Source organism: Microtus ochrogaster, linkage group LG4, assembly GCF_000317375.1.
Source record: "Microtus ochrogaster isolate Prairie Vole_2 linkage group LG4, MicOch1.0, whole genome shotgun sequence".
NCBI classification, from domain to species: Eukaryota; Metazoa; Chordata; class Mammalia; order Rodentia; family Cricetidae; genus Microtus; species Microtus ochrogaster.
Window position 1 is genome coordinate 15,931,690 of NC_022030.1, and position 14,923 is coordinate 15,946,612.

Here is a 14,923-nt window from a genome sequence, read left to right on the forward strand (position 1 = left end):
ATTATATTTTATTTATTATATTATTATTTGTAAGCCATTCCTGCTTCGAGACACCAAACCCTACTTCAGGGGAATCCTGAACAGTCCTCTCCATGCAGTTCCTGTGGGAGATTGGCAGTACAAGATGTATATATATATTCTTACATACACGCTTGCTTACAAAGGCTTCCCTATCTAAAATAAACACCTCTTGCGTCTTCTGCTCTCTGGTCCCTCCTGTTTGAACTGTTTTCCTTGTGAATTCATCTCCTGGGCTCAGTCCAGAGTGGAGATTCTATGGTCTTCTACTTCTGTCCTCTTTTATAAACAAATGTCCAGATACCCAGCAGATAACCCATTCATTTCCTTAGTTTCAATTTCAGACCCGATGGTACATACGTTAGTGATCTTTACAGGATCGCACTACTTGTGTGTACGCGTTGTGAATAGAGCCATTTCAATGTTGCCTAATATTCCATTCTAGAAGTCTAAGACCCATAAGGGCCTGGAGAGTCGGGCCCACACTGCCTCTCTGATTTTCACCTAACAGGTTCACGACCCCTCAGACACATTAGAATCCCAGCTACCCTGTACTTGTAGGGTCCCTTCAGTTGTTCCCACCCCAGGGTCTCCACACTCTACGTCTTTTCCCTCCAGACGTCCATCAGGTCCCTCTCCATCTCCCTCACAAGTTATCTAAATGCAATTTTTTTCTCAGCTTCTTTTTTAGTTGCCTGTTTTAAAATTGTATCCCTACTTCCCTGCCCAAATTAAAGCAAAAACTCAAAATACCCAATACTCCCTGTCTTCCATTCTGCTTTTTTTTCATTGACTTCTTTGCTGCTGTTTTTCTTCATGTTACACATACACAAACGCACACAACACACATGCACACACACCTCACAGTTTTTTAACTGATTTTTTTTCATTTGTCTGCCCAATACTGGATTATGTTAGGTACTTCCTAACATAAGTTCTCTGAAGACAGGGTTTTTGTTTTTTCTGTTTTATACATTGTCAAATTCTTAGTACCTAGAATGACTCTTAGGTCATATATAGTAGGTATTAAAAAATGCTTTGTGTGTGTGTGTGTGCGTGTGTGTATGAAATATATATGAAAAAAGTAATTAGTAGTATAGGTCAGATTCTTAGGTTTAATCACTTTTATTTAGTTCCAGCACTGTGAGTATTCATGAGCTAATTCCTGCAGACTCTGTTCAAGAAGGATGTCTCTGATAGCCACATTGACTCATTGTCCCATGTAGACAGAGAATTGGGTCACTTGGTAAAACTACTTAAACAGACTAAATGAAAAAACAATAGTTGGTGACAGATTTTACCAGTCTTGAAAAAGGACTTCCCTTAAATAATGATGTTCATATACTCAAACCTATTTAGGAGCTGGGGAAGTCATCAGCATTAAATAGTTTATTACAGTCTGAAAGTGAAAAACACGATTTTTTCTTCTTCTACAAGGCAGCTAGTTTTTATCAGTGTCTGGAGAGAAGACATGATCTGATAGGTTCTGTAATGGCTGCACCACAAAGGAGGCTCAGAGTCCCACTGTAAGACACTGGCTATGCCTTTGCCAGAACTACAATTTCTTTTAGAAAAGATGATGTATTTCACATATGCTTCTTTCTTGCAAAATAACCTGAATTGAAATCCTGCTGGTACAAGTGCAAGTTTGATTTATAAAAATAGAAGAGAAATGGCAAGTACTTTTATACCATAATATTTCAAACCTAGGTTTTACTACCAGTGATTAAGCATTAAATATCACATCATTATTTTGATGTAGCATTAAATGAGAGAATGTAAAGTGGATGATAAATCAAGTCCTTCCTATGAGGTTTTGCCACAGAACCAATGGTGAATGCAAGGCTGACTCACAGATACAGAGCAAAGTGTCACGCAGTCACAAAGCCTTAGGGATCAAAGTCCAGCTACGGCTCTGGTGTGGTTGTCTTTTGTAGTACCACGGGAGAAAGTTAGAGGACTTGATGTCATATTACCACTCCTAAGGTTACCTAGCTAATAAAATCATTCTGCTCTCCCATAATCCAGGATAAGGAAATGAGAAAAAACTTTCAGAACCTTGAAAACATCCATTTCAGGCACCACCCCCTGAAGTTGGCATCCATGGCATCTACTTTACCTTAAAATTATGCATCAGTCCCGAGGCAGGGGCCATATCTGGCTTTTGTTTACTAGGGTCACCAACAACTAATAAGTTTTTACTGTGTGTGTGGTAAATGATCTCTTAATTTGGTTCCCTACCTCAGTTTTCAGTTCTTCTGGATTTGATTAAAGCCCATTTCTCCTTACATTTCCTAGTTTGATCTTTTGTTGGCATTGTGCAAAATGAGACGTTAAAACTGACCCATCTCACTTTGTGCATTCAGTTAGAGGTTGGTTCTATGGTGTGCACTTTCTCATTCAGACCATATGAAATCTTTTTAAGGGTTCACACTGGCAACGGGTCATTTATGATGATGGACAAACATTTTGAATTCAAATGGTTGCTTTTCTTTTTAAGTGAGGTCCATTAAAGTATGATTGCTTTGCCCCTCTATTGTTCTATTAGATTTATTTATTTTAATTTTTTTGGTTTTTTTTTTTTGAGACGGGGTTTCACTGTGTAGCTTTGAGATTTTTTTTTAACTCCAAAATAAGTATGGGGATATAGTAAAAATACTTAACGTCTTGACTCATGTGACTTTTCCATTACTGTTTAACATAATGAACATTAGCATAACCTGTAGGAATCATTGTTTCAGTACTTTAGCCAATTCTAAGAAGTCAATAGAATACTTAGTTCAGTAACTGCAGCTACTAGGAGTTGTTTCTCGCAGTTCTGGAGGCCAGAAGTGCAAGACAAAGGGACAGGTATTGCCAAGGCCTGGCTCACAGGGGACATGGCTCTTTCTGTGCCTTCACTTGGTAGAAAGGATGAGAACCAATCCTTTTCCTCCTGAAAGACACTAGTCCTATTATGAAAGCTTTGCCTTTATGACCTAATAACCTTCCAAAGGTATCACATTCTAAACCCATTCCACTGGGGAGGAGGACTTCAGCATTCCGGGATATGGATAAGGTGTCTTCTGTAACATTATATAGCAGTAAATAGGAATCATAAACACATTTGACCGAGTTGTTTTCATAACTGAATGATACTGCAAAGATTCTTCTACCCATTACATACTTGTACAAGCATGCATCAGATGAGGGATTTGATCTTCTTAGAAGGACCAACCATAAGGCAAAAAGATACAACCTAAGCATTCGAAGTAATTAGAAGGCTGTAGGGATGGCTCAGTGGGTAAGAATGTATGCTGTGTAAGCACAAAGACACAAGTACGACTCTCAGAGTGTATACGTGCACACACATGTGCACAAACACAAACACACACACAGACACACAAATTAAAGCCTGGATGTGGCATCACAAGTAGCACGGGGCTTGGAATATAGGCAAGTAGTTCCCTGGGGCTTCCTAGCCGTCAGCCCAGTTCCCAGTTTGATGTGAGGGTCTCTTTCCATGGAATAAGGTAGATGTCACAGAACAGGATAGCTGATGTCCCCTTCTGGCCTCTGCATGTATACCTTTATACACATGCGGCCCTCAAAGCCATTATTATCATTAATGCACATTTGGACACACTTAAATATTCCAAACTTGACAGAGTAGTCCACAAGGGGGATGGGTACAATTTGGTATTAGTAGTCACAAAATTTTCTTCTACCTCCAATAGCATATTCAAACTAGGAAAAAAAAATAAAACACTGCAAGAAAGTTATTCAAGTAACAAAAATTATAACGCCTTCTAGATTTGTAATGGTGATAACTTGTCATCAAACCTCTCTCAGATTGAGAAATACATAACTCATCTCCATGTTAATTGTGTCCTTATGGCCACAACACCCATTTTAACTTTATAGAATTCTCAGAAAAGGTTAATGTGTCTGTCCATATGTGAAAAATGGGATTATTTTCAAACTTAATTTTAATGGTATTATGAGAGAAATATAAAATAGAATAATACATTTCTTGCTGAGTATTAAATTGAGTTCTTGGTTATCTGAAAGAGAGAAAAAGGAGCTGATTACATGCAGCTGTGCAGCAGTGGGTGGTGGAGTATGTTCCTCTGTTTACAGAGATGGGGACAGTCCCACCCACTGCAGAGAATGAGGCACAGGAGGAGGCTCCTTTATGGCTCCCGGTGAATATCAGCACTCAGCATATTCCTAGTTCCATCTGCACAGTCCACACCAAAGTGAGAGGCCAGAGGAGCAAATGAAGGAGTGTGGGGGGGAGCTTTGTGATTTCTATAATTGACCTTTGTAGACCCCAACAACTACAAACATTTAACAAATTTAAAATGCTAGCATCACAGATAGAAATACACCCAGGAGGAAATTCGAATTCTTCATGTTTCTAACTATTTAATGAGCGTGCCTCCCACTGACGTCATCGGAAATCCACAAAAGATAAAGAATTGTGCATCAAGGTAATTCCATCAAAGGAGTTATGATGCGGCGTGGGTGGAAATACAGTTCATAAGAGAAGCCACCGGGAAATCTATAATCATGTTTTAATTTCCCTGAGGACTTGGTGGACAGCAAAGAAGTCATGTGTCAGCATGAGGTTAGATTAGCGAAATCATGAGACTCCTAGATTGAGGCTGTGTGTCTTAAAGAGGAAGTTGCTTCTCTGAAGCTAGTCTTTCACCATTTCCCTCAACAGTCACTCCTTAGACAGCTAGTGCTCTGGAGGCGGATGTTTGGGACACAAGAGGTCATCTAGACCACCCGTACAGAGGGTCTGTGGCTCTTGACAGGTGCTAGCTCGTGAGTAGTGGAATGAAATGGAAAGGTAAAGAGAGAACTATAAAGTCGTGTGGGGAACACACAGAGTAGATGTCTGAGCAGTGATTTCAGAAACACAATCTGACAGGTCCACGGAATTTATGCTGGACTTCAATCCAAGGCAGAACAAAATGAGCCATGGTTTGAGCTTGGGGGATGCCTCCTTCTGTCCTGCTGACGAGCATGAGGAACACAGGACGGTGGGTGGCCGAGAAGATCTGAGAAGTAACGATGGGAAAAGCTATGTTTGCCTTCCTCCATGGCAGTACACACAGTGACGGCGTACAGACCCTGAGAGTGTGGTGCCTGAAAAGGGAAGGGTTAAAGAGTTATAGGTCTAGTTTATTTCATATTTCCTCAGGGCCTGACACAGTGTGTAGTAATAAAAGCAGGGTATAATTTAAGAGAGTTGAAGTGGAAACAAGTCTTATAGCTGGGTCATAAAACCCTCTGAATCAGAGAGGGTGAGAACATGAGAGGCAGAGGGCAGAGGCCCATCTCAGGTTCCAAGAATCCCTGCCCCTGGGTAACACTTGGCAAAGATTATGACATTATGTAAGTGTTCATTGTGTATTTTAAAATATAAAGTCTTGCTCAGGCAAATAGCCCCGCTTAATGAGGCTAAGACTGTCTTTCAGCCGTAACAGGCTCTGCCTTGAGTTCTTTGTCTGAAATCTTCACTTGAAGGTTTCTGTAGTAATTCACTCCAATTTGATGTGGTTTAAGTGTTACAGCTGAGATTTGATTTGTTGTTGAAATCACTCATTCTTTTTAAAGTCATTGTGTGTGTGTCCGTGTGTCCGTGTCCGTGTGTGTGTGTGTGGGTGGGGGTGGGGGAGACATGCTTGTGGCGTGATGTGCATTTGAAGGTCAGAGGACAACTTTGGGTGTCTATATGTAACTTCCACCTTTTTTGTGACCATTTTATGTTTAACACTACATTGGGAGTTAATTGGCTGACAAGATTCCAGGGATCTTCTTGTTTTTGCAGTCCAATCTTACTGTACCCACTCTGGGATTATAGGTGTGTATTACTGCAGCTGGCGTTATGTGGATACTAGGGATTCAAACAACTGTCCCAACCCCTAGAGCCATCATGTATAGCATCACTTTTACCCTAAAATTTTGTATTAGTCTGGAGACAGGGCCATATTTGCTTACTAGGATCACCAATATCTTATAAAGTTTTACTAAATAATAAAAAGTTCTAAAAAATCTATTAAGTTAAAAGATTTAAAAGTAGATGTTCATGGAATCTGTTCCTCTTCTTACCTGAAACACAATCGAGTTTATGCCTTGGCACTGTGGCATTGTTGGTAAGGCTTCCAGTGGCATAAACAGTGGCTTCTCCAAAAGTAATTTTAACAACATCCTGTTGACGTTCATGTTACTGTGACATTTCTAGGCCAGAGATTATTTAAATGATGGAATTATTTTAAATGGTCTGTATACTTATTCTGCCACGTAATGTGAGGAGAAATTGATTGAAAGCCGTATCCAAAATAGATTAAGATGCACCTTTGTGTGGCATGGAGGACAGGTGGGAGGGTGACTCTTTGTGTTTATTTTCACCCCCAGGAAGTCCACATGGGGAAGAAGGACCTAAGTAGGTGCTTTGAAATTTTATTGTAAATATTCCCTCCCAGGTTCCTGAGGCTGTCTGTAGCCCTTCTCAGGGTGGGTTCAAGGCAATTCAAGAATCTGAGGCAGTAGCCATGCTAATTTGTGTGGTTAAATTAATACATAGTACATTTTTTAATTAAAGAAATACTGGATATGATTTTAATTGTGTCACAATGAATACTGAAGTACAAATATTTAGCAATTCCTGGGAGATTGTCCTATCCGTGTAATTGACAGCTTGATTGGATTGACTCTAAAAGTAAAGAGCAATGAGACTTCCTTTTGCTTTCTCCGTGTCCTGCTGTCAAGGCTTAAAAGCCTCGGAGCCAGGTTTACATAGTTATGTATGACCTTGTTGGTACTCTGGGTTACCAAGTCTACTTCCAGGACCAGATAGGTGACTCAGGTTCCGTCCTGACCAGTAATCAATGTCCTGATGCTTCAGTTGCTTGTTTTGCAGCATTATTGACCATCAGTCAAGCCCCAGTGTCCTCCAGACCTGGTGATACTGATGAGCTATTTTCCTGTACTCACCCTTTGTTTTGCCTCTCTTTTCCATTCCTGGAATCCATCTGCCCATTTGCCTTATTTTCTTTCTTCTACCTCCAAATTAAGTCATTCTCAAATGGTTTTGTTAGTTGGACCCTCACTTTTCTTCCTATTGATCATTAAGCCAATGATCATCAATTAAATGCAACTTTATTAACTTCTCCAGGCCTCCTCCTGCTGTAGCCCACTTCCCATCCTACATGCCTAATAACACTGATCCAATCAACCCATGCTAAACTGAAGGTCTTTCCCATGAGGCCAAACATGGCTTCTTCACTCACTTGGATATAGTTTCCTCCTCTTCTGTGCTAGCAAAGTATTCTGCCCCTAACTTTTTTACATCCTTCTCAGCTCTTATCTTCATGCTCGAGCAATCGTGTGCCTTGGTCCTTGCTAATTTGAGACTAGAAACTGGATTTTGTTAATCTTTCTATTCACTCAAGCATACTGTATTTTAAAAAACAGACAAATGTTAAACCGTAAAAATCAGTTTCTATTTAAATAATTTTAGTAAAACTAGGGGAATAAAAGGTCAACGTAACAACTTGTTTCTTCTTTTTTTTTTTAACTATTTTTAAATTAGAAAACATGTTTTTTGCAACTCGTTTCCTTAGGAATTTGATTTTCTCAAGAGTGTGACTCAGAATGCCCCCAGACCAAATTAAGTCCATTGTGTAATTCTATTCATATTCAGGTTCCCTGTGAGTATTAGCTGACACTACTTAAGGCATGCTGATTGCATTTGGCATAAATAAGCTGTCTCCCACCAGGAGTAAAATCATGCCCCAACACTGAACAGCATGCTTTCAGAAAACAGTGGCAAAATTCCAGGACCCTGTTTTATTGAAACTCTAATATCCCCTTAGTGGCCAGCTTCTATAAAATAATGTCATCAAGACAGAGATGAACAACTGTGTCTGTGCCTGGACAAACCAGATCAGCTGCCTTTTCGTGCTTAAAAGTCTCCAAGACCCCTCCTGTATAGTTCATATTGTATTAGTCTTGTTAAGTGTCTTAATATTTACTTTAACTAATTTATTGATTTTAATTAATTAACTAATTAATTAGAGATAAGATCTTGTGGTGCCCCCGGCTATCCTCAAATTCTGGGTCTTCCTGTCTCTGCTTCCCAGTGCTAAGATAACAGGCATACTCTACCATGGAGTGAGGTATGAGGAGAAAGGAAAGAGCAATAGAGAATGTGAACATGATTACAGCATAACACTTGCAGCCATGGAAACCTTATCATGACAGCCCTGTCTCTAAAAGTAATTTAAATATCACTTTATTGTCTTTGCAAAGTATGAGTCAATAGTGTTTTTATGTCTCCTGGAGTTACTTTATTAATAATAGTCATATGAAAATATTTTAATAAATTTATGAACTAATATAATCATATATAAAGACAATTTTGACCTTGTCTCAATTCTAAGTCAGGCAAGGTATTTAAGTTACTAAATATAGGTGAATTTGAATGAAATACTATGTAGACAAAAATACATCATCTTGGACACAACTTGCTAATCAAATACATACTTGAGGTGGAAAGTTGTGTTTTATGGGGCTGGAGAGATAGCTCGGCTGTTAAGAGCACTGACTTTTCTTCTAGAGGATGGACGTTCAATTCCTAGCACTTACATGATGATTCACAACTGTCTATAATTCTAATTCTAGGGAATCCGACTTTGTTTCTGGCCTCTGTGGGCATCAGCATTCATGTGGTATACAGATATACCTTCAGGCTAAACACACACACACACACACACACACACACACACATATACCTATACATGTTACGTTTTGTCTGTTCACATGTCTGCTTCACATTTTTTGTTTCTTTCTACATATATACCAGTTTTTAAAATCTACGTTCAAACAGCCCCCCATAGCAGTTGATTATCTATTCTTTATGCTATTTTATACTTATTACTTGAACGTCTTAAATTTTACTACTAAAATTGTTTAATGTCTGTTCACACACATTTGTATCACACATATATGTGTGTATATGTCACACACCCACATATATGATCAAAATTTAAGTGTAAAAGTGTATGTATCATGAATCTAGGAACACCTAGAATTCCTTCCATGAAGTGAAGTTGTGAAGTTTGGGATTTTCTTCAGTTTTAAAATTCCCAGGCTCTTCCTCTGTTTTGCTCTGTTCGTTGTTGCTGTCGCTTCCCTATCGACTCAGCACTCAACATGGAGCAGTCAAGGTTCACTGTTACTTAGAAGTAAGTGAACCACAGCTTAAGTGAGGGATTTGCTTACCCAGTCTGAAATTATAATTTTCTAAAATGTTTACTTCCAAGATATCTGTTATTTGCCTCAATTAAAAGAATTCTACATTCCCAGTTCTCATGTCTTGCTATAGCACAGTTTCCAATTAATTCTTCACTAACATAAGATCTATTCTTTCTGCTCTTTGTTTTATGTCTGATTTCTCAGGGTATCTTTAATTTCTTTTCACACGCAGGTTTACCTCAAATACTTTCCACCAAGGTTGATAGTTATTCAGCGCCATTTCTACAGAAAAACACAAGAACAATTGCATCTCTAGGAATCTCTTTTGTTAACTGCTCCATTTTAATAACATAATCATATCCTTTAGAAGCACCGATATTATTATCCTTATTATTATTATGTGAGTTTTGTGAAGAATTGGGATAGTAAAATCAATTGTTGAAAAAAATTTTTTTTGATTTTTCGAGACAGGGTTTCTCCGTAGCTTTTGGTTCCTGTCCTGGAACTAGCTCTTGTAGACCAGGCTGGCCTCGAACTCACAGAGATCCGCCTGCCTCTGCCTCCCGAGTGCTGGGATTAAAGGCGTGTGCCACCACCGCCCGGCTAATTGTTGAAATGTTTGTATCTCATTGAAGATGGACACTTTTATCTTTTGAATAAGAGTTTAGTTGGATATTGACTTTAGCCCTGGCAATAGATTAACTTTGATTCTGAAAATCATACTTTATTACTTTCTGATGCCTACTCTTATTATGAATTTGAGATAGTTCTTCATTCCAAGTAATTTAATACTCTGTTATATAAATAAGCATGTGTAATATATCTGTATATATGATTGACCTGCATTTTCATTTGGTATACTCAGGCTCAGATTACCACCTTTTTACCTTCTAAACATTTAAAAAATGGTTAAACTTGGATTTGAAAACCCATTTTTGTCATTTCAATATTTTTTCATAGGAATCTCTCAACAATCTAATCTCTTTATCCCCATTCTCACATTCTAACCAATTCATCTTTCTAGAAATCTTAGTATGTCTGTGTTATGTTTAGTCTGTAAACATAAGCGTGTAGACATGTCTACTTCATATTTTTTTGTTTTTTATATGTATATACCAGCTTTTAAAGTCTATGTTCTAATAGCTTCCCTATAACAATAGGTTATCCTTTCTTTATGCTATTTTTTAATAATTACTTGATCTTCTTTAATTTTTACTACTAAAATTGGTTAATGTCTGTTCACATCTGAATTTTTGTCTAATAACCTTCCTGAGCTCACAGCCTCTCTATTATCTCTTTTGAGAACTGTAATAGCGCTCATTTTAAAGACTTTTAAAATTACCTCATTTCTCTTTCCCTGGGTTTGCTTCCTTTCTTTTGAGATGCTGACTGCTCCTAGCTTTGCATTTTGCCTTTTGTTCTGTTGTTTTTGTTCATGTCTTGTAGATATTCTGAGATCATGCACTTTATTCTTGCCGTGCAGTTGCTATAGTGTTCAGGTCCTAACCTACTGCTGAAGCCCTTGGTGCACCCTCACAAGAGGACATGATAGTCGTTACCATGTTGAGTAATATCCAGTCAGTTGGCAAACAGCTGCTCTTTGGAGATACCCGAAGAATGTTCCTCTTCTCTTGAGCACTAGTCTCTCTCCAGAAACCCAAAACCTTGCTACAACTGAGCTGCAACATAGCCAATGGACCAGCAGAGGCCCCTCGGACTTCGTTCCAACATAAGAACAGTTCTTTCTGATAAATGGGCACATTTACCATATTTAAAAGTTTTACCATAACTCCACCTCCTCCCAAATCTTAATGCTAGAATCTTGAGTTCTCTGCCATATGGAAAATACTCTCCCTGGTGTCTTACCCTAGTGGAAGTCTGTCTCCATCCAAGTTTCCCAGCCTGTCATACTATCAACACGGGGGGTACAATACCAGGTTTAGTTCAAGCTAGGAGCTTACAAATGGCTCCAGCATTTGTTCTTTTTTGAGACCTCCTTCTCACTTCCTGACACTTATGGCGTATCTAGATTTCCAGATCTGCTGTTTGAATGCATTTCCTAGTGACGATGTATGCACTGCACCGTTTCATCCCCCGATTCACGGCAGCACACTCTTTCTGTAATCAGTACACCCCCCCATCCTCAACGCTGCATCCTTGTGCTTGCTGCTCCTTTCTCTTTCATGGTTTACTATTTCCTCGATGGGAGTCAGTTTTTCACTCAGTTATCTATTGGGCTTTTGTTGTTGTATTGTATTGTATTTATTTATTTTTAGTATTTTTAGTATCCTATTCTGAACATTTGAAATAGCCAGAGTTTATGGTATAAATCTTCTCCATTGACTTTAATAAGTTTTTCAAAAATGTTTCCACCAAATACATCTATAATTGAATTTTTGATACAGTTTGTGATTTTAATGATACGATGTCATCTACTAGTATTTAGGTGTATTGCTAAAGTAACTGTAGATAAGTCTTGTTTTTGATATTACAGATGTGACTTTTCTAAAACTTCGCAACATGTTTTACAACAAGTATTACAAGTTCCTAAATCTTCCTTTATTGTGGAGTGGTTAAGCACACTACCATGACTCACAAACAACTGTAATTCCAGTTCTAGGAGATCCAGTGCCCTCTTCTGACTTCCACAGACACCAGGCTTATGGCACACATACAATTCACTTTGGAAAAACAATCATGCAATTAAAAATCTAAAGTATAAGACACACTTTAAAAATTATCTAGTTCGCAGAATTGGTGAGATCAGGCACAATGTCCTTTAAATATTTAAATGGATCTATCTATACTAAAGCAACTGCTAGATTCTGCCAGCCAACTTCAAAGTCACACAGGCTGTGCTGAGGATTTAATAAGCAGCCTTTACCAGGGCGTTTGAAGTCCTCAGTGTATTTGACCTTGGGCTGAACTTGAACAGTATTTGTCATGTTTGCCTAACACTACAGGTGATCCCATAGACTAGGTTGACACCATTGAGTGGAATCTTTTAAAGTAATATTCAATGTAATTGAAATATAAGAAAGGCAGTCAATTAGTTACAAAGCTTAGGAGCTCGAAGAGGAAGCGTTGACTTATGTGTGGCAGAGTGAAACAGGAAACAAATATTAGAAGAGCCCTTATTTCTTAGAAAATGAAATCTTCCTTTTAATAATAGCTTTTAAGACTGTTAACCAGGTATGGTGGCACACACCTTTAAGCATGTGGAGGCAGGTGGAGCTCTGTGAGTCTGAGGTCACTGTGGTATACAGAGGGGGTTTCAGGGCAGCCAGAACTACATAGAAAGACCCTGTACCCCAAAACAAAAGACTGTTAACCTTCTAAGTGAGTTAACCTTATCCCTGTTTTTTGGATACAAAGTCATCATATTTTTAATCCGTAGGCTATGGCAGCACCCGACAGAACATAATCATATAAAGATCTACCTTTTGCCTAGGTTTCTCTATCAGTAGTATGGAGTGGTCTATTTTTCCTGAAAACATACTCTGCGTCCTCACCTCTTACGTACTCTGACATGCTGCTTAGGGATATGCTGTAACAATGCATAGGTCCCAAGACTATTTTCTAACCAGGCAGCAGAGTGAGATTTAAAACAAAAACAAAATAGAGAACCTGCATAAAGAATGGGAAGTTCCTAACTCCAAATTAGTAAGAATTGAAGATGACAGCGTCTTCTCAAGCAACACTCGGCAATGGCACGCTGTCTTTTGCTTTTACACTTGTGAGTAAAGTTCTAAGCACAAATGAGTTTTCTCAGCCTCTGCCAGCAGCCATAAAGGGGGCTGCTTTTCCAGGATACCCTGGCAGAAATTGCTGCAATACAGCAGAGCAAAAACGCAAGCTCCTCAACCGGAAGTGTAAACTGTTGTAGCTCCAGGCAGGCAGGCATGAGGAAACTGACCTAACCCTTGAGCACTGTAATGGGAACTTCTGCGTGGAGTTCCGGGTCACCCACTGGCTCACGGTTTCTGTGGGAAGGCACATGTAGCCATCCAGGCAGAATTTGGCTGTCCTCAGAGCATAATGTTTTCGAAGCATTTCCTTTACCTTACCTGTTAAAGAAATGACCAGGCTTGAATCCTATTGCTTTGCAGAGGGTTCAGGTGGAAGTGCAGCTCAGCAAACCTTTGTTGGAATATCCTTGGCAGAGGCCAACCTAGGCTCCCAGTTCTCCTGAGGAAGAAGGTTAACTTTAGCACAAGCTCCATCAGCTGCTGGAAAGAACTACCAAGGCAGCAGTGCACACAGAAAGTATTTACCAAGGAGCCCGGAGTTCCCAAGAAGATAAAGTGTGAGGTCCAGACTACCCCAGTGACCATCAGGAGTAATCCTGTGGGATAGAGCCTATGAAAGGCTCTGCTAGCTAGCTCATGGGACACAGAGATAGAGTCTCGGAACCAGTTTGAGGCTCAGTGGGGCCTTGTGAGGTCCCACTCCCAGTGGCCTCCAAAATGGAGTCATTCCTCCCTTGGGGCTTCCACATGTACCAGGCATGGAGGGTCCTAGAAAAGAAAAACATTTGGCAATTAGGAGACAGAAAAAAAATGTGTGAAGGATTTATAGCAACAACGAAACCTACCATAGTTTTGTTTATAAAAATAAGAGGCTTTAAGTCGGGCGGTGGTGGCATGCCTTTAATTCCAGCACTTAAGAGGCAAAGACAGGCAGATCGCTGTGAGTTCGCGGCCAGCCTGGTCTACAAGAGCTAGTTTCAGGACAGACTCCAAAGCTACAGAGAAGCACTGTCTAGAAAAATAAAAACAAACAAACAAACAAACAAAAAAGAGGCTTTAAAACCAAAATCCACAAATTCGAAATTTGAAAGTATTGATGCTGAATTAAATGAAACATATAATAGAAATTAGATATTATGAATTCATTGAAATAATAGGTAAATAAAAATAGATGAACAGTTATGAACACAGGACTTACATAAGAATAGACTGAAAATATATGTATAGTGATTCCATTTTTAATTGAGAATTTTTGCATCTACTTTCATAAGGGAAATTGGCCTATACTTTGATTTTTTGTTGGGTATTTATGTGGTTTTGGTTTCAGGGTGATTGTGCCTTCATCAAATGATTTGGGTACGTTATATTATGTTCATATGAAGCTTGATAGTGCTCTATACACACCAGTACTGAGTCTTCTGTATTAGTCAGTAGAGACAAATGTTTAAATTTTGCTTGCGAACTAACCTCTATTGGGGTTTTTTCTGTCTCTAGAATTGTTGCCTTGATAGTGTCTGACTGGCAAGTCTACCCAGTACACTCCACTGACAAGATCTTTTAATTTATGCAATGCAATTAACTTACTATTTGATGTTAGAGATTTTAATTAAGACTCTTCAACCCTTCCTTTCTCAAGTCTCTACCCTTTTGGCAGCAACGTGCCACCAGGTTCTGTGGAACAGAAGAAGGGGAAGTTCCCGATCTGGCCAGAGTGGAGTGAGGCAGACATAAATGCGGAAAAGTGGGATGCAGGCAAAGGAGGGAAGGAGAAAGACAAGACTGGCAAGAGCCCCATCTTCGTAAGTAGTCATGACTGAGGCTTGTGGATGCGTGGGCGTGGCTTCTCATGCTGTGCTTTGCACATGCTGGAGAGGGAGGCCAGGGCCCTGCACATGCTGGAGAGGGAG

The 14,923-nt window shown here is 39.3% G+C and overlaps 1 protein-coding gene across 1 annotated transcript in view; it reads left to right on the top strand.

Annotated features, from left to right (window-relative positions):
- Window positions 1–14,923, top strand: part of Adgb (androglobin) — a 115,497-nt gene that overhangs the window by 807 nt on the left and 99,767 nt on the right. Inside the window, exon 2 of the mRNA XM_026786396.1 lies at window positions 14,653–14,815. Within this exon, the coding sequence (XP_026642197.1) occupies window positions 14,653–14,815 (163 nt within the window). The remainder of the gene's footprint in view (window positions 1–14,652; window positions 14,816–14,923) is intronic.